The following is a 23,922-nucleotide window of genomic DNA, read 5'->3' as shown; positions in this document are numbered from 1 at the left end:
AATAATAATAGTTAAAAGTTAAGTAAGTTAGAATAAACGAGTTTGTTTACTTAGTTTAAGTAAGTTAAAATAAATGAGTTCATTTACTTAGTTAAAAGCCTTTTAAAAAAAAATAATAATAATTAGTTAAAGTAAATGAGTTTTTTTATTTAGTTGAAGTTTTTTTCAAAAAATTAGTTAAAATAAAACGAGTTCTTTCACTTAGTTAAAATTTTAAAATTAGTCAAAGTCGTAATAAATTATTTTACTTAAGTTAAAATTTTAAAATTAGTCAAAACTCATTTTGGTCAAATCGTCGGTTAACCGCGAGTTAGCGGGCATTCCGAGGGCCTAACACCTTCTCGGAATGTACATTGAACTCGAACCCTTGTTTTCAATCGATTTTATCTGTTTGAATCTTTTGAAAAACCCTTATGTTTTTTCTTGATTTTTTACAAAAAATTAAGTGGCAACTCTGTTCTTTTGGAAATTCGATTTCTCTTAAATCATAGGTTTAATCGATTTTTCAAAAACTAAGTCATTTTCCCTTACTTATATCTTTTTAAATAAAACAATCTTCATTTTTTTATCTTTCATGGTATCAGAGCAATAGTTCGATCCAATCTCTATCATTTTTCAATCTTCTAAAATCTTGATCAATCATGGGAGATGATCTTCCTTCAACACAATCCAAAGAAACTGAAACCAGTGGAACCATTAACAACACCCACCATTATCACTTGAACAACTCAGATTCACCAGGGATGAATTTGATCAATTCAATCTTCGATGGTAGAGGTTTTGCAGGATGGAGGCGATCTATTCTGATTGCACTTTCAGCCAAAAAGAAATTGGGGTTTATCAATGGGGTATGCAAAACTCTAGATATGCTTTCTCCAGATTATGAGCAATGGAGTTGTTGCAATGACATGGTGATGTCTTGGCTGTTGAATGCAATATCTAAGGACATCGAAGACAACGTCATTTACTCTAAAACAACAAAAGAGTTGTAGGATAGTCTGGAGCAAAGGTTTGGCAGAACCAATGGCGCTAAGCTTTACCACCTGCAAAAGGAAATATCAAATTTAGTTCAGGGGAACAATGATGTTGCAGGATATTTCACCAAGCTCAAACGTTTGTGGGATGAGCTAGATTCTCTAGATCTGTTATCATGTTGTAGTTGTGTGTGCACATGTGAAGGCAAAGGAAAACTTATCAAGTCTTTGGAGGATCAAAGACTTGTTCAATTTTTGATGGGTTTAAATTACACATATGGTCAAGCAAGAGGAACCATCTTAATGATCAATCCACTACCTTCTATTAACAGTGCTTATGCTTTAGTTTTGCAGGATGAAAACCAAAAGGAAGCTTATGTTAATGTTGCTAACACAATTGATGCTGCCTCTTTCATGGTGGGAGGTCAAGGAAGAGTGAATTACAGATCTGGTAACCAACCATTTAAAGGAGCTCAAGCAACACAGAAATCTGGGAATCCTGGCAATCAAAAGGTTGGGAAAACATTTCCCAAAAATAAACCAAGGAGAGTGAAATATAATCCAAATGTGAGTTGTACCTACTGTGGAAGAACAGGACATGTGTATGATGACTGTTTTAGGCTAATTGGTTTCCCAGATGATTTTGAGTTTACTAAGACAAAGAATTCTCAGAATTTGGTCAAAGGAAATGCAGTAGTTACAGGGGAAGAGGGTGAAGCTTTTAGTGGGAATCATGAGGATTCAAGGAACATGTGGTACCCCCAGTTCCCTAACAAAGAGCATTATAACTAGGTTTTGAGCAAAGAACAATATTCAAATCTGGTCAATCAAGTAAGGATGGATGTGAAAAACAATCAGGGAGCAAGTTTAGGGACAACAATCAATGCAAATGCAGTTGCCGGTACAATTCTAAAATACTCGGGATCATGTTTTACAGTCTATAATTCTGGGACTTGGATTATTGACTCAGGAGCATCTTAGCACATGTGTTTTGATTCCAAATCTTTTATTTCTTTGCTTCCTCTATCTATGCCTTTGCATCTCACTTTACCTAACTCTTTTAAGATCATTGTGACACATATAGGAAGCATAAGTATATTGCCTAATCTCACTCTCCACAATGTCTTATATGTCCCGAATTTCAAATATAACTTATTATCAGTTCATAAGTTAGCCAATCATCTCAATTGTAATATTTTATTCACTCCTAGTGGTTGTGTATTACAGGACCATTTAATGAGGAAGGAACAAGTTTTTGGTGAAGTAGGAAATGATTTTTATCTACTCAAGGCACCTAGGATGCAATCAGAGTCTCTTAAAGAAGATATTTCTTTTCAAAAAGGAAGAAATTCCAAAGTTATCTCTAGTGATTTGATTTCAATTCCAAAAGGAAATATTTCCAGTAATGTATCTGTTTCAGTTTCTAGTTCTAATCTTAGGTCTGTTTCAGTTCCTATTTGTGCCAATGTTGTTTCTGATATAGCTCTATGGCATGTAAGACTGGGGCATTTGCCTTTTTCAACAATGAAAAATCTTGATTTCATTTCATTCCCTTCTGTTTCTCCTTACATTTGTCCTGTTTGTCCTAAAGCTAGACAAAGCAAGCTGCCCTTTCCTGTCAGTAGCATTAAATCTAAAAGGATATTTGAGCTGATACATATTGACACATGGGGACCTTTCAAAACTTCCACTCATGATGGTTATAACTATTTTTTGACCATTGTAGATGATTTTAGCAGGGGTACATGGACATTTCTCCTAAAAACTAAGAGTAATGCTTTTCCAGTACTTAAGGATTTTTTAGCCATGGTGGAAAGAAAATTTGAATTAAAGGTGAAAAGGATAAGATCTGACAATGCTTTGGAACTAGGAAGGGGTAGTCAAGAGACAATGTTCCTTCATTCTCAAGGAATTCTTCATGAGAGATCTTGTGTAGCCATACCTCAACAGAATGGGGTAGTGGAGAGGAAACATAAACACCTTTTGGAAGTTGCCAGGGGGCTATTTTTTCAAGCTCACCTTCCTATTCAATATTGGGGTGAGTGCATTTTAACTGCTACTCACTTGCTCAACAGATTACCCTCTAAAGCTATTCTAGGGAAGACTCCTTATGAAATTCTTTTTGGTACATCACCTTCTTACTCACATCTTAAAGTTTTTGGCTGTCTTTGTTTTGTCTCTACCTTAGCTCATGGTAGGGATAAATTCCAACCTAGAGCTAGGGAGTGCATTTTTTTAGGGTATCCTTCCAATCAAAGGGGTTACAAGGTTATGGAGTTAGACAGTGGAAAGTATCTTGTCTCAAGGGATGTCAAATTCCATGAGGATCATTTTCCCTTTTCTACACATTCTGGCACCTCTATCAACAATTATTTTCCTTCTCCTAGTCCTGTCTCAGATTCAGAACCACCCTCTCCTGTTATGTTTCACTCACCTGAGTCACATACATCATCTCCAGAGCCTCATGTTCCCTTGTTAACCACTCCTATCACTCATGTGTCGCCCACCATTCCTACCCCTCCTAGAAGGTCAGCCAGATTAAGTCATCAACCTTCCTACCTAAAGGATTTTGTTTGCAACTCCATTTTACTCACTGATGTCACTAACTCTTGTTTTGTTCATTCTTCCAGTCCTAATATTTTTTCTTTTACTGCTTTGTCTGTGCCAAATCAAAACATCATACAGTCTTTGTCCTCTATCACAGAGCCTAAGAGCTTTGATGAAGCCTATAAACATTCTGGATGGCACAAGGCAATGGAAACAGAACTTGCAGCTCTTCACTTAAATGGTACCTGGGAGGTTGTGGAACTACCACCAGGTAAGAGACCTTTGCCATGTAAATGGGTTTATAAAGCCAAGCATAACTCAGATGGTTCTATTGAAAGGCTAAAAGCTAGATTGGTGGTAAGGGGGGACATTCAAAAGGAAGGCATTGATTTTAGTGAGACCTTTTCACCTGTGGTAAAGATCACCACAATCAGATGTTTGCTCACTATTGCCATCAAGAAAGGTTGGAGAGTGTCCCAACTTGATGTAAATAATACATTTTTACATGGTGAACTGCAAGAAGAAGTGTACATGAGGTTTCCTCCAGGTTTTCCCCCACCTTCTCCTAATCATGTTTGTTCCTAATCATGTTTGTCTCTTAAGGAAGTCTCTCTATGGGTTAAAACAGGCTTCCCGACAGTGGTATGCCCGACTTGCTGGTGCTTTGGCATATAAAGGGTATTCTAGTTCTCTCAATGACTATTCTTTATTTTTCAAGACAAATGGTGCTCTTATATCCATATTGGTTGTGTATGTGGATGACATACTGCTAACAGGAAGTGACACATCTGAGATTACTTCTATCACTGATTTTCTCAACTCTGAGTTTCGAGTTAAGAACTTGGGGGACATTCACTATTTTTTGGGTATCGAAGTCATCAGAGAGAGACAGGGGTTCATTTTAAGTCAACGTAAATTCACTCAGGATCTTTTAGGGGAGTTTGATTCTTCTGGTTCTCTTGTTTCTTCTCCTCTTGACCCTTACTCTACGCTACAGCATGATGATGGGCCATTGATGGAGAATCCTACTCTTTACAAAACATTAGTAGGGAAGTTGAATTACCTTACTCATACCCGTCCTGATCTCTCTTTCGCGGTTCTCTGTCTCAGCCAATATATGCAACGACCCACTGTGTCTCATTTTTCAGCTGCCCTGCGTGTGTTGCGTTACCTCAAGTCAGATCCTGGTCAAGGCATTCTCTTGTCTTCATATCCTTCTTTCGATTTGCTTGTTTTTTGTGATGCTGATTGGGCTTCCTGCAAAGACACACAGAGATCTGTTAGTAGTTTCTTCATCACTCTAGGTGGAGCTCCAATTTCTTGGAAATCCAAGAAACAAGCCTCTGTTTCACTTTCATCTGCTGAGGCAGAGTATAGGTCCATGAGACGGGTCACTGCTGAACTTACTTGGCTGGTACGCCTCCTTAAGGATCTTTCTGTTCCACCGGACCTTTCTGTTCCAGTTCACTCTGATAGTAAGGCCGCCATCCATATTGCTCGCAATCCGGTGTTTCATGAGCGTACGAAACACGTGGATTTGGACTGCCACTTTGTTTGCCAACAGTTCTTATCAGGCCTTATTTCTCTCTCATTTGTTCCAGCGAAAGGTCAGCTTGCAGATCTGTTCACCAAGCCTCTAAATTGGGGTTCTCATCAACGCCTCTTGGACAAGTTGGGTGTGATTTCCATCCCCTCCAACTTGAGGGGGATGTTGGAGAGAAGATTTACTCTTCCTCCATTGACACACAGAAGAAGGGAGAAGATGAAATGATTGAGACAAGAGAGACAAGACTTGATGCTTCTAGATCAAGGATGATTTTGTCGGAGAAAGTTTGAAGTTTGACCTGGGCTGAAGTTTTATCCTTCATTAAGGGCTTAATGTAATTGGGCTCAAAATAGAGTATATCCAGTGTACATTCAGCCCAATAGTGACATGAAATAAAACACCTTCTAGAATAGATGAGATGTACAGATATTAGTTGTAATTAGTTACATAGTTTAGGAAATTATCTAGTAGTCTTTTACTATTTGCAGATTAGTCCTTATTTCTTGTATAAAGTTTTGTAATTATTGATCAATAGACACAGAGAAAATTCCCCAAATCATCTTCATTTTTTTATCTTTCATCATCACGCATATTAATTTTTAAAAAAGTAAGAAGTGTGTGTAGTACAAACAAGTTAGAAGTATTTTTTTTTTTTTTTTGTAATACAAACAAGTTAGAAGTATGTGTAATACAAATTCATCTAACAAGTTAGAAGTATGTGTAATACAAATTCATCTATGTGACAAATTAACCAACGAGAAATAGACGCTTGCCATTTGAACTTCAAATTAATTATTGAAAAAAAATAATTTGGTCTGGTGCTGGGTAGTTCCCCAAACTTAACAACATTTCCTTTAACTCTGATAATATAAGTGAGTTATGTGGTCGTGGAGATCTGTTGTTCCGTCATACTTTAAAATATTCAATATCTTGAACCTTTTTAAAATTAATACTGACATCACATTTGACTTGTATGACAATTTTGAATGAATTAAATTTGGCGGTGTCTTAAAAATATTTCAACATTCGAGAATGGATCTCCTTATATTTTTAGGATATTATTTAGTTCACTTCAAACTAGAATTGAGGTACTTAAATGTCTGAAAAGTTAAAAGTGCTAAAATATATCAGACTCACAAGTTTAAAAGTGATTTTATGTAGTATTTTTTTTAAAAAAAATGGCTCAAATTAAGATTAAACAAATAAATGGAGTGTAGATAAAATTGATGAATTTTACAAATTTTGAGTGTGTTTCATTTTGGCTATGAAAGGAGGAGATTTGTTATAAACTTAGACATGACATGTCACATACACACCTTTTCATCAATCAAAAGAGAGAAAAGAGGAGTAGCTCTGTCTGTTATTATTGCATTTATTACAAAGTCATAGTTTTTTCTTTTCTTTCTGAAGCAGTAGGAAAGAAAAATATGGCAGAGCTGCTTGTTTCCTATCCCGTGTTCGGTACTTCTGAAGCAGTAGAGAAGAAAAATATGGCAGAGCTGCTATTTTATTTTTTTCTATCCGGTATTCGATATTCACATTGAAGCTCGATTAAATTTGGATTCGCACTGAAAAGTTCCACATATTGAGGGTAAAGCGCTTCCTAACAAAGACGACTCTATACCCAAGGGGACTCAAACCCGAGACCTCTTGGTTAAGGATGAAAGAGTACTTACCACTCTACCACAATCTTGTTGGTAAGCAGAGCTGCTACTAAACTAGTGATTAAATGGCTCAACACTGCTGGGAAGCATTTGTCTCTATTTCAGTTCTATTTTCTCTTAGAAAAAATAGGCTCAAGTCAAGTCCACTAAAGGTCACGTGACCTGCTGAAGTTTGTTAAGAAGTTAGTACTAACTTAATTCAGTGTATAAATAGTGGTTCTTTTCGATCATAGATGAAATAGAGACACAATGTATCAAATATTGAGGGATGTATCCGAAATTAGGACGTAACGTATTGAGATATTTTGAGATGTATCTCGATTCAATCATATTAAGAGATTTTTGTAATTTGAAAAAGAGTAGAGATAAGATGTAATTAGTTCTTAACACTATGTCATTATTTGTGTATAATTCTCTTATTATTAAGTTAGCGTTTGACCCCAAATTCTCAAATATTATTGGCAAATTATATTTAAGTGAAGTTTTTGATAAAGTTTCACCGTGTGTTTGATCCCAAAATTTTCCAAAAATATTTGACTATTTCAAAAATATGATTATACGCATAAGTTTTTTTTTTTTTTTTACATGCCCATAAATTTATATTATCATTTTATAATGAATATGTTTTAATATAATTGATAATAATCAACAACAACAACATAACAATATAGGCAAGATAATACATTAATCGCAAACTCAAACTTGTTATTGATTCAACTATAATTATAACTTATTAAACACAAATTATTATTTTTTCTCGATTTTATCACTCAAATTAGAACTCAAACTTTTTCGGAGGAAATAGTAACAAATATTAGTTGGAATTAATAAATGATGAGTATTTTTTTTATAAAATATAAATTTTTGCGGTAATTTTTGAATTTTTTAAAATTTCTAACTATTAGAACTTGACCCAAATATTAGTTTTTTCTAATATTTTAGAACTTGAGATACTTGACAAATATATTTATCAAATTATATAATCAAACACTACTTCCCAATTTTTTATCAAATATTTTTGGGGCCAAACGGTCCTAAGTACTTAATTAAAAAATAAGAAAATTAATTAGTCAAGTAAAAGAGTATTACATTACAATCAATAGCATCGAGTCAATTCGTTTAAACTTGCAATCAAAGTTATTACGAGGTCTACAGTTTCAATTTTTAATTACAATATATTAGCTCACCGGAGCTCCGGCGACAAATACTTATCGAAGGCATCGTTATTATATATCCGAAAAAAATCATCTATTAATATCCCCTTCACAATTGGGTTGGGTACTATTATTGTAGCTATTTTTATTTTTTCATGGAGTTGATTTGCCCAATTTCCTGGTGAGTTTTCCTTAATTTTATCTTCAATTATATATGTTTGACACAATAGCTGCAATTGAGCTCGAAATTCACGTATGGAATTGTTGAATTTTGGTTTATTATGTGTAGGTAGATGTTCTAGGGTTTGGAACAGTGGAGATGACGCGGAAAACGAGCTGTTGTGGTATTTGTGAGAATTCAAATCTACCTTCCGTTTGTACTCTTTGCGTCAATTACAGGTGATTCACAAAATTTAGCTTAAATGTTAAGTTCCTCGTAATGGAAGTTTGGTGGGTGGGGGTTGCAAGATTCTAATTGTGGTGATGATGTGTTTTTGGCAGATTGAATGAGTACAGCACTGTGTTGAAATCACTGAAGGGAAGGAGAGAAGCATTATGTGGGAAATTAAGTGAAATACTCTTGGCTAAGGTTTTTCCTGAGAAAAGTTCTCTCTTGTTATGCCTTCAGTTTATATCACTTGTGCTTTTATTACTTTCTACTAGAAGATGCAATTATCTGTAATTGCTTCTGAAAGAGTTTCCAAATGACAATGGATAACTTAATCATATTGTTTGTTATATCCAAGAGAATGGAATCGTAGTTGAAGATATATTACATAAAATTAATGTAGGATTGTTCATATGGAGGAAATTTCATGACTCAGAGTGCTATACAATAGGAAGATACTAAACAAAATAAAGCAAAGGTTTTGTAGAATTGTTGTAAGACCGTTAATTATCTGGGAGTGAATGTTTGGCAGTTAGGACTCAGCATATCCACAATGTGAATGTCGTAAAATGCAAATTTTAAGATGTATATAAAGTCATACAAGATTGGATAAGATTAGATATGGTCATATTCAATAGAAGGTCCAAGCGACACACATGGAGGATAAGATGAGATAAGATAGCTTGAGATAGTTTAACCATGTTTTACATAGACCATATATACCGTTCTGTAATGCATCAATATGATGATTAAAGGTGAAAAAGGGGATGAGATGTATATAGAGTTACTCAAAGGGAAGTTGTCTCAAAGGACCGATGATCTCTTAGGATCCATGTCATCTGAAGGGCTTACTTTTGAACAAATTAGACGCCCAAGATTCATGAAGGTGTAGGGGAAGATAAAAAACCATATGAGCAATAACTACCTGTTGGATTTAATGAATTGTTGTTTGTTACATTCATTTGGTTCCAACTTTGAAATGAAGGTATATGGAAGATCAAAAGTTGTATGTTAGTCAAACAGAGGGGTCTCACATGAGTGTAGTTCCATGACGTCCGGTATTCTTAGAGCTTTTCTTTTTCTTAGTTTTAGACTTGTACATCCATGTAAATATATATAAAGAGCCTAGTTTTAGAGGACTCGTAGTATATTTACCATTCTTAGAAAGAAAAGTTTTAGAGGACTAATATTCTTCTTTTGTCTGTTGGAATAAAATTAGACCCGAATAGAAATGATTTAGTGTTGGCATCTTTGCTCCAAAGTAGGCATATGTAGTAAGCAATGTGAGAGCAGTATGATGCATGTCAGGTTGCTATGAACCTTTTTTTGATAACGAAAATGCTTAACACAGCCTTGCTAAATAACTGAAAATTTGATGGGATTGTTGTATTTTGACTTGCTGCCTATAGGCCTGGCCATCTATAGATTACTTCTGGTATCATGAGCTACCATCGTGTTTTCCTTCTAGTTGATGGTACCTACCATATTACTAGTTACTTATGAAAGAAAACTCTTGCGAGGTATACCTGTAGCTGAAATTTCTTTTCATATACTTCCTCATTATTTTGATTTCGACATTTTGATCATATTCAGGGCAAGGCCGACGATCAACTTAGTTGGAGGGTGCCTCGGAATGAAAAATTGGCAAGATTAAGGGAAAAACTCCGACAGCAGAAAGAGCAAATTTCACAAGGTCTTTGGTCCTGTCAACTAATGGCAGTAGTTCAATTTGATTTTAATGCAGATCATAACCTATTGTCTAGCAGACTAATACATGTATTTACAGGGAAGGCGAAAATTGAGAAGATGTCTCATGATCTGAAAGTTCAGTATGAGTTGCTAGGATCAGCTACAAGGATGGTATAATTGAATCTTTCTTTTGTATTTCACATTTTGTTGTGGATAGTTTGATGAAATAGCCCACTGATGACTGAATCAAATTGTAGCTGGAAAAAAATCGTGCGGAACAACTTGAGAAGTTTTATCCTAATCTCATCTGCACTCAAAATCTTGGGCATGTGAGGAATTCTTCTTCTTTCAAACTCTCCAATCCGAAATATTCCATGCTACTAATTCTCTTTTATTGAAACTGCAGATGGCAATTACCTCTGAGCTTCTTCATAAACAGTCTGTGGTTGTAAAACAGATTTGCAAGTTATTCCCTCAACGTCGTGTAAGTCTTGAGCAATTATATATGCTGGTAATTGAGGCGCGCACTATTCAATCCAAAATACAGAAAATGGAATGATTTACATTTTCTTAACCCTATAAAAGACTACAGTGAATGGATGAGTATTAATATGGTACTCATTTCGAGAGGCTCTCCTTATTATATATGTGCTTTACTATCTTTGAATCAGTTACTTGAGACACTTCATCTCCTTTTTCTTCAATCAGCAAACTCTTGATATTCTTAAACTTGGAAGTAAAAATTGGGAAGATAACTGAAATAGGCTTCAAAGGGGGATTGCACATCTCAAACCCCCTGCTTCCCTGTTGGTTATATAAAATAAAGGATTATTTCAGCTCCAAAGTTAGATGTTTTGATCATGTGGGTCCTTCATTTCTTGAAACAAAGTATCTGACACTGACTATTGTTGAGATTATGAATCTTATCTTGTTGGTCTTCCATAAATGCTTTACAGAGTGTTTCTTTTGGCCCTTATAAATTCCTCCATTTCTTTTTATAATTTACATCTGCCTCATATAGAAGTTATGATTGTTTTAGGAAAAATAGAAATTGGAGGTGACAGTTTTTCATCTGCTATTGGGTCATCTTGTTAGTATATGGGTGGAACTTTGGTATCATTCAGGAAGAAACCTGGACTGTATATGCTTAGTGATGTTTCCATTAGGTATTTAGATGGCCCAATAAAAGAGGATTTTTGACTTTGAACTTTCTCTTTATGTAGACTATCTACCTGGGGCACATTTGTGGGTTCATACAAATCTTGTGTTGCAGGTAACAATTGATGGAGACAAAAAAGATGGATCTAGTGGCCAATATGATAGCATCTGTAATGCAAGGTTGCCAAAAGGACTTGATCCTCACTCAGTTCCATCTGACGAGCTGAGTGCTTCTTTAGGGTAATTTCTTTTGCTTGATTATCACATAAGTCACTTTTCCAGCTGCATAATTATTAAATTTCTGACATATAATGTGGCTGTCAAGAGTCTAAATATATGCAGAGCCATTATACGGTGACAATATGAGTTTTCTCTGTTTATTGTCATAATCTCATCTCAATGTTTCAATTTTTATCATGCATTGTTTTATTTGAACAATGTTTAAATTACTGACCAGTAGTTGTGGACTATTTGATTTGGAGTGCCATGGGTTTTCTATCAAAGTAGATCATCGGCCACTCATGTTTTTTTTTTTTGCATTCAAGTAGGACAGAATTTGATAATCCTTATCCTGGTAGCAAGTATGATCTGGGTGCTACTGTCAGGCTCCTATTTCTTTCTTTTCAAACTGTCAGGTTTCAACATTCTTCTTGATATTTTGTGATTTTCTCACATGTTATTCATATGCTTGGAGGTGAGGGTTGTTTATCCTGGTCATATCAGTAAAAATACAGGAAGGGTTTATCAAAGCCTTAGAGGATGGTTGTTAGGTTTTTTTCTGGATGTGGGGATTCTTTGGTTAAGGTTTAAGTTGCCTTATGCTATACAAGAATTGAAGAAGGCTTTTCCAAGAACTCAAAATCAAAAAGAAATTGGAAAACACTATCATTTAATGGAATGATCACTGGAAGATGACATACTAACTGTATATCCCCTTATGCTCCAAGGGCTTGTTATTATGTGTAGTGGGATTGAATTTAGTTCTTCATTTTTTGGTGCTTCAAGTAAATGAATAGTTAGTTGTAGATAGGCCAAGAGTGCTATTTGCTGATTAAGGTGCAGTGAATGAATCCAGTCATTTCGAAAGCATGAGGTGAAATGCATGTGCATACATTTCTTAGGATGCCCAGACCCCACTTGTGGAATTACACTGGGTATGTTGTTGTCTTACATTTTCTTGGGATGTCGTTTATCTGGTGTATTTTAGAATCATATATTTCCTCCGTTCCATTTTAATGTGGCACTATTTCCTATTTGTCCGTTCCATAAAGAATGATACCTTCTATATTTGGAAATAATTTAACTTTAAACTTCTCATTTTACCCTTAATAGCATGCTGTTATAGCCACACAAATCTCATGGCATGTTTAAGATCACTAATTCCAAAAGTCTTTTCTTTCTTTTTAAACCCCATATCAAGTCAAACTATGCCATATAAATTGAAATGGAGGAAATATCATTTACTGTAGCAAATTGAGTTATGCAGTACGATTTGCAACTCCCCTAAGATACCTAAGATTGTGAACCATTATCCTGCCATTGAAATGAAGCACCGCCTATTTATTATCCACATGTTGAATTGATTGAGATAATTATCCAACGCTTTTACTATATATTTGTAGAATATCCATTTTGGTTGGTTGATAATATATTCTAATGATTTTATTTCGACGATTGAAAGCAGATATATGGTGCAACTTTTGAACCTCGTTATTCGTTGCGTCTGTGCTCCTGCACTTCATAATTCAGGATTTGCGGTATGCTCAGACAACCTTCTGTAGTTCTTTTGGTAGTTGAGCCACAAATGTCTTTAGGGTACATTCCCTATCAGAGCTGAATAAGTACAAAAATCTTTACTTAAGAGAATTGTTGCAATTTTATTTTATGCTAGAGGTATAGCAAAACAATTTTCTAGTGCCTTTCAGACCGTAGTGAATCCACCTACCTTTTTTGGCAGAGTCACGACTCATAGATGGTCAAAGGATAACCTATTTGTTTAATCTTGAATCCGGACCAAGTTTTTTCAAATTCTCATGTGTCTGTGTTTATTACATTAGGGTTCATGTTCTCGAATATGGCAACGAGATTCTTACTGGGATGCCCGTCCGTCGTCTAGAAGGTATTCCTTTAATTGTAATGTAGAAATTTATTGTTCCTTTCCCCATTTAAAGAGATTAAAATTTTCTTACTGATGTTACTCATGCAATGCAGTGGCGAGTACCCACTTTTTATCCCGCGCCAAAACTTTTGCTCTTCAGGTGGGGAGGCTTCATGGTACGACAGAAGTTGCAGTAATTCTGGAACTTCTAGTAACTTTGGAGTTACCTCGATGGAATCTGATAGAAAACCTCGGTTGGATTCTTCTAGTAGTAGCAGTTTCAACTATGCTTCTGCTTCCCTGCACTCAATAGAAACACACAAGGATCTGCAGAAAGGCATAGCACTTCTCAAGAAAAGTGTTGCTTGCATTACTGCATACTGTTACAACACATTATGTTTAGAAGTTCCTGCTGAAGCCTCTACCTTCGAAACATTTGCAAGATTGCTGGCTACACTTTCTTCTTCAAAGGAAGTTCGGTCTGTTTTTTCTTTGAAAATGTCTGGTTCAAGGTACATGTTTCTTTCATTTATGTATCATAGTTCTAGATCTGTACTCCATAGTATTTAATGAAAGAAATTACTTCTCATGTCATTGAAACCTCTGATTTATTCAGCAGTGGCCTGTATTCAGTCATTTGATTTTATAATATGTAGGGCATCCAAGCAAGTCCAACCACTGAACAAATCTGTTTGGAATGTAGATTCAGCCGGATCATCTAGCACTTTGATGGAGAGTGGACATGTGCCAGTATTGGTATAGTTTCTATCTTTGGATTCAGTTCACCATAACATAGTATTGGAATTAAAAACATTGGTACTAGTATGTTGAGTGAACATGCACCAGTATTTTTGGTATAGATGCATAGGTCTTAGTATTGGTTTCATAACTACAAAAGATATGAGCTTTTCTGTATATAATGTTTGTTTCTGTTGAGCATTATATGATTGTCTAATATTCATTAGCAGCAAAATGCATCATCCACTCTTTATGACTACAAATCTTTTCCTTTGCTTTCTTGCAGTATGAAGTAGTTTATTGAAAAAAAGGACCTTATGCTAGGGAAAGATGAACTCAATAATGTGGCAATGAACTTCTATGATAAGTAGGATCTCACATAACTCAAATATTAATAGGCAATTCTTATAAGTCTCGAATTGAGTTTTCTTGATTATGCATACTTCGTAACTATTGAGTTAGCAATGTATGCAAAGATAATTTCTTCCCCCCACTTCAATTGAGCAATCTTAGTTTTAATTAAGTTTTCTTATAATTTTCAGAACTTGATGAAATCTTTTTATTAGGGAAACATAATTTTTAGTAAGAACGGCAAAGTATAGATTATTTTTTTTTAATATAAAAATATTAATCAGTTTACTTTTTAGAAAAATTAGCTTTTAAACTAATTTATCAAATATTTCCTATTATTGACAAGTAGTCTTCTCATTCTAAGAACTGCATATTGCTGTATCTAAAAATGGCTGTACGCATCTCCCGGGCAAATTGACTGCAAAGTATAGATAATCCACAAATCCTGTAAATTCCAATTTCTTTAAAATCTTTCGGAATTGTTGCTGTGGTTTTCAGGATGTGTCGGCGTAGTTTACTTGTGGATTTGTTTTAGTGACTATGATAACTGGGGCATAACAATATGAAATTCTTTATGAATTGGCCTATTATTTGTTTTCTTGTTAGTTTTATTGTTGCAACTATACTTTTTTAGCTTTTCTAGTATAAATAAATTTTGAAAGTAGTTAACAACAAAGCTAATTACATTAATAACTTTGCAGAGAAATACATTTGAAAATGCTCTTCCAAGTTCTAGTGGCAATTTAATTTATGCCACTGAAGTATCTGATGCAAGAAGGAATGAAAATTTAATTGAAGACTGGGATCTTATTGAGCACCCTCCTTTTCCTCCTCCTCCATCACATACAGAAGATGTTGAACATTGGACCCGAGCCATGTTTATTGATGCAACAAAGAAATAAGCCACTTCTTGGATGGCTACTTCATTGTATATAGTGCCCTAACTCATGAAGGTAAAAAGAGCTTTTTTTGTCACGTTAACATAACATGCTTATTAATACCCTGATAGTGTGTGATTCTTTCAGATTTGTATAATTTTGGGGTTAATATAATTCCATTCCTAGTGTTCGATTCTGACTACTAATATCTGAATTGTCTTGTTTCTCTGAGTAATTTGATAATACATATATACAATATTAGCTAATCCAGGCTTCTTTGCTGAGTTTACATGCTTGCATACTCAATTTTCTGGTCTTTCCTAGTTGCTGGGTTCTTTCTTCATGTTTAGCTGTAAATATACGTTCATGACGTGGCATTAAAATGTGTTTGTGTGGGTGATGTAAAACTGCTCGATACTAGACCTCTTGATGATGGCCTTTTTGTTTTGTACCGTAGGAAGTTTAGAACTGATCATGGGTATTAGGCAAATAAGAAGTGCTGGAAATCATTAGTGATCATCATGTTGTGCATCTCTAAAGCATTTTGTTTTTCACCTGTTTGATCTTCTTCTTTTGACTCTTCAGATTTAATCATAAAATAGCTTCCCTTCTTTTCTTCTCGTGTTTCATAGGCATCCAAGGACGGAGAGATGCTTCTGGAGGAAAAAAACTTGTAAAATTGACTTTAAGTTCAAACATTCATGAATTGTATATAGTGTGAAGGTGGTTTTAGCTTTATAGAAAGCGTGATGGTGTTGCACCCAAGCAAACACCCATGGTTTGAAGACAAATATGCTTTCACCACATCCCCCCCTCCCCTGTTACAAAATCGAAAATCTTGATCCTCTTCTATGACTGTTAGCCAAAGATTCTCGAGTCATGCTAATTGAACTGCTACTCCTGCAACAAGCTTTTCTATGTAACCACTTTGTACTTTCCTGGGCTGTTGTGGAAGGCAAAAGTAATTGCCCAGGATGGTGTCAATTGGTTTAGAATGCGACCAAAAAGGATTGGTGGAGGAGATGAATTTATTTGAGTCTTCACCTTAACAAATTAAGTAAAACAGCAGCCTCAGGCCGGGGTCAAATATTTACATGTGGCCTTTTAGTTTAAATGTATAGTTGAAAGGCTTCCATCATTGTATTTTATTTAAAATAATCGTTCTAGTTATTTATTGTTATAAAAGTTACTTCAACAACTAACATCCAAATAGAAGAATAAAATAGTTTTTGCTTCAATTGTCAAACATCAAAAGTGTTGTTCTTGTCTAACTTTAATCAAAAGGCGGACCTATTTTAATTTGAAATGAAGAATCGAACAACATAATTTGAAATGATGATACTCAGAAACTATTGATTAATTTATCCATAAATCAAATGATGATATTCAGAACTGAGTATTATATCAATGATTCTTGTGTGCAAGTAGAAACTATTGGTGATAATTGACTTGTTAAGTAAAGAGACATGTGAAAAATTGAAGGGAGAATCTTGTTTGCTCAAATAAAAGCTCCAAAGTTCTAAATAACTTCAAATGAAAGGTAATTAAAAAGCATAATGGATGATTCTCCCTCTCAAGTTAAACTAACTTCAGGTGGTCATTTGTTCACTTCTTCCTCTTCTTTGGAGGTTGGATAGTTTCTTCTTCTTCATCCTCTTCATCATCATCTTCTGGATCGTCCTCCACGACGTCTTCTTCTTCTTCACCCTCCTCTTCTCCACCATCATCGTCATCATTATCTCCTTCATCATCGTCATCATCATTATCATCGTCACCATCATCATCATGACCTTCTTCACCACCATCCTCTTCATCTTCTGCATCTCCATTCTCCTCACCTTCTCCATTGCTTTTCTTGGCATTTCCTTTGCTTTTGTTGGGATTGTTTCCATGAACTCCTTCATCAGAATACTCTTCTTCGCCCTCCTCAAATCCTTCATTTCCATTCTCATCGTTGTCGTCTCCATCTCCACCTTCCTCATCAGCATCAACTACTTTGGTTTGCTCATCATTTGTGTTCTGATCTCCCTTGACTTTGGTCTCAATTGCCAGCAGTGGCACACCATCCTGGAATTATTTAAAGACATTATTGTAAATGAATATTCTAGGAATATAATGAAATATTTATGTACTATAAGTTGAGGATCTTAGTTGCTCAGTTGGTTGACTACTTGATTTTTCACCTTATTAGCAAAGGCTTCAGTTCCCCACCTTATAATTCCTCTTCTCTACCCCCTTTAGTAAAGTAGTTTGTTCAAGCCCATAGATATTCATCACTCATACTATACATGGCAGTCAATCTCATTACATAAGCCCAAGTGCATCAATGTTTTTTATTTATTTCCTCCGATATTCGTATTGAGCTCGACTAAATCTAGATTCACGCCAGAAAATTCCACCTTGTGTAGTAAAACGCGCCCTAACAAAGGTGACCCTCATACCCAGAATCCAACGCGACTCGAACTCAACACCTCATATTAACATAACTGAAATGAGCCCATATTGCATACTTGGGCTTATTACAAATTGGACCTGCACAGATGGGACAATTTTAAGCCCAAGTCCCCAGCTAAAATGTATGAGCCCAAAACTTGGACCATCCCCTACTATTTGCAGACTGCAGTACATGTATTTATTGCTATGTTAATGTGTGAGGCCAGCCTAATTAGAAAACATAATATTAATCATCTCTTGACAGAATATTTCAATATAATATTCTCTCAAGACTGAGTCAACCTAGAAAAACATGTTTTTACAACTCAATATTTTACTCTAACATCCTTTTTAATATTAAGGCAAACTTGACCTTTCCAGGATTAAAAAATTTCATCAAGAATTTAATTATTTCCTCAAAAATACCAAATTAGTAATTAAAAAAACTAAAATTAGTTCACTGCAAAGAGACAGAAGTTGCAGCATCTATTTTGCAGAATTAACATAATTGGCAGTGGAGACTATATAATATTTAGTGGGGCCCTCCTCATTCATCAACTAACCCCGGAACCCAAAATGGCATATATAAGCCAAATTAACATTCCGTTTCAGTTCCGAACACGAGAATAAACCCGTACCGTTTAGGCGCACGTTAGTAACTTCACACGTTGAAAAAGTAGTGAGGAAGTTAATGCTACGCAATTCTATTTTTAGATAGATATACTTCCATCACATTATCTTCTTGAGTTTTTCATGTCAGTTACTTTGGCGGTGGATAGATATTTTAAAAACTTCATTTTGAAGTTTTCATAAATTTTACTTCAAATTACTCGTTAAAAAAATAGTAATTTGTATTCATCTCCAACCGTAACTTCAATATTCAAATATTAATTTTTAACTCACATGATTTTTTTCCTTTTTAAAATTCGGGTTCATAGATTCGGACGATCCAAATCAGTAGTTTTTCCGAAAATCCTATATTCATATTAGAAAAATAATTAAATATATATATAAATTAATTTGTGTACCCCTAATAAAATTAATTGACAATTATTAACGAAATTTAAAACCCCAAATTCTTAATCCTTAAATTCTGAAAATTACATATGGAAAACTAAATTTCTCAGATTAATTTTTACTAAGGGGGTTAATCCAAAACTAAAAGAAAAAAAAAATAGAGAGAGAAGAAAAGCACTGGATTTCTGAGAAAAACAAAAAAGAGACTTCTTCCTTAGGTTTACTAATTCTATATTTTTAATTTCTTTTGACGGAAAAACTTGATACTGACCCGAAAATATTTATTCACAATTAGAAATGTGTGTTTCAATATTTTATATACACTATTAATTTATTCAATTACTAATAAGATTTTGAGTTGAATTTCCACTCATCATGGTAAAACAATAGTATAGTTTTTTTAAAAATATAAAACACAGGATATAAGTTTTTTCCAGGTTAAAACTGGCAATTTTTAATTGAAGTACTAACCTGAGTGGAGGGTAAAAGCGTGGGAGCGCACGTTAGCACAGTGTTGTTAAGCATGATCTCCATTTGTACTGCCTGTTAATTTTCCACTCGACACCTGCACACCAACAACAAATCATATCGACCTGGAAAAATTATCATCCATAATTCTCACAATTCGAAACCAATACAGAAATATATAGCCGGAGAAGAGTCGAAAAAACGGTGAATGAAGCAAAATTTAACCTCTCATACAACGCACTACCATCAGTTTTTTCTAAAATGAAAGTCACAAAACTCTAAACTTGAAGATCTACGAAGGAGGAGGAAGAAAACTACTATTACTTCTTCTTTTTGGCGAAAAAAGAAGTTTCTGTTATAAGCAAAACTGTAAAAGGAAATGGAGAATTCCGGGGAGAAAATAGAAAATTCCGGCGTTTTCCGGGAAAATGGAAGCTTAGAAAAGTGAAATGAGTGAGAAAATTGTTACCTGAGAAAGATGAGAGAGAAAAAATGGGAATTGGTTAGAGAGTATTACGCAAAGTTAGCTTAAACGGAGGAAATAAGGAGCAGAATCTAATGCTTTGTTCCTACTACTGCTGCTACCATTGGTGAAATGCATGGGTCCCACTTCTCTACCCTTGTATTTTTGGAATAGTTATATATTGGTACTCGAGGTATCTTATAATACAAGTTGTATCCCAATTGTAGAAAGTTGTTAGAAATTTGAATTGTGGTTTTTCTAATTTAATCATATTTCTTGGCATGGATCTTTTTTCTATGGGTTAGTTGAAGATATGGAGATTTGTGTACCCACTAAGATACTATTTCATTTTCTAATTTTAATTTATAATTATAGTGATTGAGTAAGTTTGTACGTATTTCGATAAATTTTACTCATTAACAATAAGTATCAGATAACTTTATCTACTAAAGCTATACAAAAAAAAAAATAATACCTAGTGTTTTTTGTTCCGTCTACGCTGAAATTTAGTGAGATACTATATTTTGACTCGGAATATTTTAGTAAATTATTATACTATAGCATAAGTTATATGTATGATTCAGTCCAAGAAGAAAGATCATGGAAATGATGAGACATTTAAAAATTCTTGCTTTAATATAAACTAGGCCAAACACATATACAGACCCTTTAACTTGTTCATATTTTTCATTTTAACACTTTATCTTAGCCTTGTTTCATTTTAATTCTTAAACTTCATTTTTTATGTACCATTTTAACACGAAATACTATTTTCATGATTTCTTTATTTTTATATATATTCTTCAATTGCAACTTCTTATTTTAAATCGACATGTGTCAGTTAATTTTAGTTAAAAAATTAAAAATTAACAAAGAATAATTCTTTTTAAAAAATAATAATTTTTTTTAAGAGTGTTATGTATTTTTGTGTGAAAAATAACCGACGAAATTGTGTTGGTTTTCTTTCTTTAAAATCACCGACAACCTAACAAAGTCAGTCGAGTTTTAACATTGTTTAGTAGTATTATTAGCAATGAACAAGAGTCTTTTTTTAGTAGTGTTATTAACAAAGTCAGTCGAGTCTTTTTGAAGATGGTTTTTTTATTCGTATTGATTTATATTAAAAATTAAAAGTGAGTATTTGCGTTAAATTTAGATAGCCTAGATGATAAGAAAAAATAAATAAGTAGTGTTATTTAATTTAATTGAATATTTAAGAAAGAAAATCAAAGAACTTTCGTCAATTTATTTTCATGCAAAAATACAGAGAAATATCAAAAAATAATATTATTGTTTGAAAACTTTTATGTTCGTTCGTGAATGTTTAATTTTTTTACAAAAATTAACAAGCACACGTCTATTTTTTTAAAATAAGAAATTGCAATTGAAGAACATAAATAAAAACAAATCATAAAAATAATATAGGTGTTTAAATGGTATAGAAAAAATGGAGTTTAAGGGTTAAAATGGAACAAGGCTAAGTTGGAGTGCCAAAATGAAAAATGAGGGCAAATTTGAGGGGTTGTGTATGTGTTTGGCATATAAACTACTACTATTAAAATAAGTTGAGCTTAAGAATGAGGATAGATTACAGACCTAAGAGACTTAGAAAGAATAATATGTATTTTCTGAGAAAATTCCTAACAAAATCCATCATACATGCAAAGATTATTTTGCTAGAAGGGTACGATTTGAAAGTAGTGTGAATTTACCCCCTACCTATTTGATCATAATTGACTTAACGTTGATTTTCGGGTTTAAAATATCTCTTCTTTCATCTATTGAATCTCGATTGTCCGATATGTAATCCTTACTTATATTCTCAATCCACTAAGACTAACCTCTCTATAATTACATTCTTCCTATCGCGTTCTTCCTTATGCGTTGAGCCCGATCATTATTTCAACAGCCGTTGGAATTGATAAGGGTCCCGTACAAAAGGGCCCCCGGCCAAACCACATGACAAAGGGAAAACAATATAAGAAAGAACATTTAAAAAGAATCTCACTAAAAAATGTTGAGTGTTATTCCCACATATATTTTAATTGAACTTGTGAGAAACGAAAAAAATAGTAACAATGTTTTTATATGAAAAAATTATGAAGTTTTTCATTATTTCATTGAAAATATGTTTCCACCATGTATTTTCCCAGTGAATTGATTTAGAGGAAAATGAATAGAAAAATCAACTTTCACTGTTCTCGATGAAAAAACTCTTGTGTTTCTGATAGTGTGAGTCGTTAATCCAAAAATTGAGGTAAATTAACTTGTTATGACCAATTAAGTTACATTGATATCAATTTTTTTATACTACCAGTTCATAAGTTAGAATATAAGCACATTTATTGTCAATTTTGTCATTCTAAATAAACCTATTGATAAACGAATTTTGATGAATATATATTGCTCTCTTGAATGCCTTGAAATTTATTATGGGTAAACTGTTTGAACTTTGAACTAACAATTCGATCTAATATAGTATACCTCTCAAACTCAAAGTCATTTAACATGTTTTTTTGTTGTGAAAAAATTTCTTTTATTCCCTTTAGAAAAAGTAGGGAAAATTGCACGTAATGACAAACTATTAATTCAAATTAAATGGTATAATCAAACTTTGATTTAATTGTGTCCTGTAGCAAATTGTTTGCCAGTGGCTTCTCTCCCTCAAACTCTCGCTCGCCACTCTCCTCTCTCGCTCACTCCCTCTGTGCTTGCCTCTCTCGCTTTATACAACATAATTGTATAAATTGTGTTTCTGTTTGTATAAAGCAAGAAAAAATTGTATATACACATTCAAATACATATATATTCGTCCTATACACTTATAATTATACAATAAAAATATTCCCCTGCCCAGTTCTCTTTTGCCTTTCTCTCTTTCTCGTTTTATACAACAAAATTGTATAAATTGTGTTTCTGTTTGTTTAAAGCGCGAGAAAATTGTATATACACATGCAAATATATATTCGTCCTATACACTTATAATTATACAATAAAAATATTCCCCTGCCTAGTTTTATGTTTGTATAATGTATAATTTATGTTTGTATAAAGCGAAAGAGAGAGCGATTTTTGATATACAAATATTTTTGTCAACGATTTATACAAACGAGAAGCTAACAACAATTTATACAAATGGCCTGCCAGCGAAATTATACAAATCTGAAGAGGAGCCAACAAATTATACAATTGCTTCTTTTTGTATATATGTATAGCGAAATAGACAACTTTCAATTGTATATGTATAGCGAATTATACATATATATGTTTGCTATGGAGCGAAATTATGCAATCTTTGCTATAACATACAAATATAATTTTTTTGTTTGCTATATGTGAAAGTTGCTCGAAAAAGTATGAAAAAAACAAACAAACTAAACTTTGGGCTCAATTCTTTTGTTTCCCAAATTGGAGGCATTTGGATCCAATAGTTAGTTGGCCAATCAGTTTTCCATTTTTCCTTTGAAGCCCATGGCTGATTTTATAGGAAAACTACCTTATTAGACATATATATATATTAATTCTATTTATATTTTTAAATAATTTTGTATCTTATCACTAATTCAGAATTTCTTATTATATGTTGAGCAAGATACACCTACATATATGTGTATTTTTACTAATCAATACACTAAAATAGGGAGAGAGAGAAGTGAAATAGTCATGTATCCCATATACATGCGAATCACACAATATACATGTATCTGGTGTGAATCCCAGTTACATAAGAGAATAGTGACTGATATATGAGAGAGGCGAACAAATCCACTTGAATACAATGTCTCTAGAATAAATTACACCTAATTTTGACTCATGTATCTCGAGATACATATATACGAATGTATCTTGACGCACCAAAATCTAGTAAAATTTGTAATATTACAAACTTGAATATATACAAGTTATTAACTCATAAACTAGTGGAATCTGTAAATTGATGGTCAATGCAAGTTTGGTAATGGGGGGGGGGGGTTGTAGATATTAGAGGATGGGGAGGTGGTACTGGTAAACTAATAGATTTTCGACCTATTAAAAATCATGTTAAATAGTTTACTAAAAGAATGAGCAATTTTAGGATACAAAAACAATTAATTGAGTAAATTTTAGGTTTAGCAAATATAAAAATTATATTTGTATGCTATAGCTATAGTTTGTATAATTGCGCTCCATAGCAAACTTTATATTTGTTATGGCTATTAATATGTATATTTTAGTATACATATACAGAAGGATCAATTGTATAATTTGTTTCGGTATACATATACAAAAAAAAATCAGTTGTATAATTTGTGCTTGTATAAAGAGAGAAAGAGAGACAGACAAAAGAAATATGGGAAGGGGAAGATCTGTATTTGT

General features: G+C 33.6%; 3 protein-coding genes across 3 annotated transcripts; 2 read left to right on the top strand and 1 right to left on the bottom strand.

Moving 5' to 3' along the window:
• The first annotated feature begins 641 nt into the window (after window positions 1–641).
• Window positions 642–1,766, top strand: LOC125855657 (uncharacterized). The gene is made up of 2 exons (XM_049535411.1): window positions 642–848; window positions 993–1,766. Exons 1-2 carry the CDS (start codon window positions 642–644, stop codon window positions 1,764–1,766), a joined length of 981 nt encoding a protein of 326 aa, XP_049391368.1.
• A 6,097-nt stretch (window positions 1,767–7,863) lies between these two features.
• LOC125854886 (uncharacterized) lies at window positions 7,864–16,034 on the top strand. Its single transcript, XM_049534485.1, has 14 exons — window positions 7,864–8,066; window positions 8,175–8,284; window positions 8,387–8,474; window positions 9,867–9,966; window positions 10,060–10,133; window positions 10,220–10,291; window positions 10,369–10,446; window positions 11,236–11,360; window positions 12,805–12,877; window positions 13,178–13,239; window positions 13,332–13,730; window positions 13,875–13,974; window positions 15,009–15,260; window positions 15,818–16,034. The coding sequence occupies exons 2-13, from the start codon at window positions 8,205–8,207 to the stop codon at window positions 15,207–15,209; spliced, it is 1,452 nt and encodes a 483-aa protein (XP_049390442.1). The 5' UTR covers window positions 7,864–8,066; window positions 8,175–8,204; the 3' UTR covers window positions 15,210–15,260; window positions 15,818–16,034.
• A 622-nt stretch (window positions 16,035–16,656) lies between these two features.
• LOC125854900 (uncharacterized) lies at window positions 16,657–19,697 on the bottom strand. Its single transcript, XM_049534499.1, has 3 exons — window positions 19,573–19,697; window positions 19,107–19,200; window positions 16,657–17,252 (listed from the first exon to the last, which is right to left on the bottom strand). Exons 2-3 carry the CDS (start codon window positions 19,167–19,169, stop codon window positions 16,791–16,793), a joined length of 525 nt encoding a protein of 174 aa, XP_049390456.1. The 5' UTR covers window positions 19,170–19,200; window positions 19,573–19,697; the 3' UTR covers window positions 16,657–16,790.
• Window positions 19,698–23,922: the final 4,225 nt, after the last annotated feature.

The sequence above is a fragment of the Solanum stenotomum genome, chromosome 2 (genome assembly GCF_019186545.1).
Source record: "Solanum stenotomum isolate F172 chromosome 2, ASM1918654v1, whole genome shotgun sequence".
NCBI lineage: Eukaryota > Viridiplantae > Streptophyta > Magnoliopsida > Solanales > Solanaceae > Solanum > Solanum stenotomum.
This window is presented reverse-complemented; position numbering and strand designations above follow the sequence as displayed.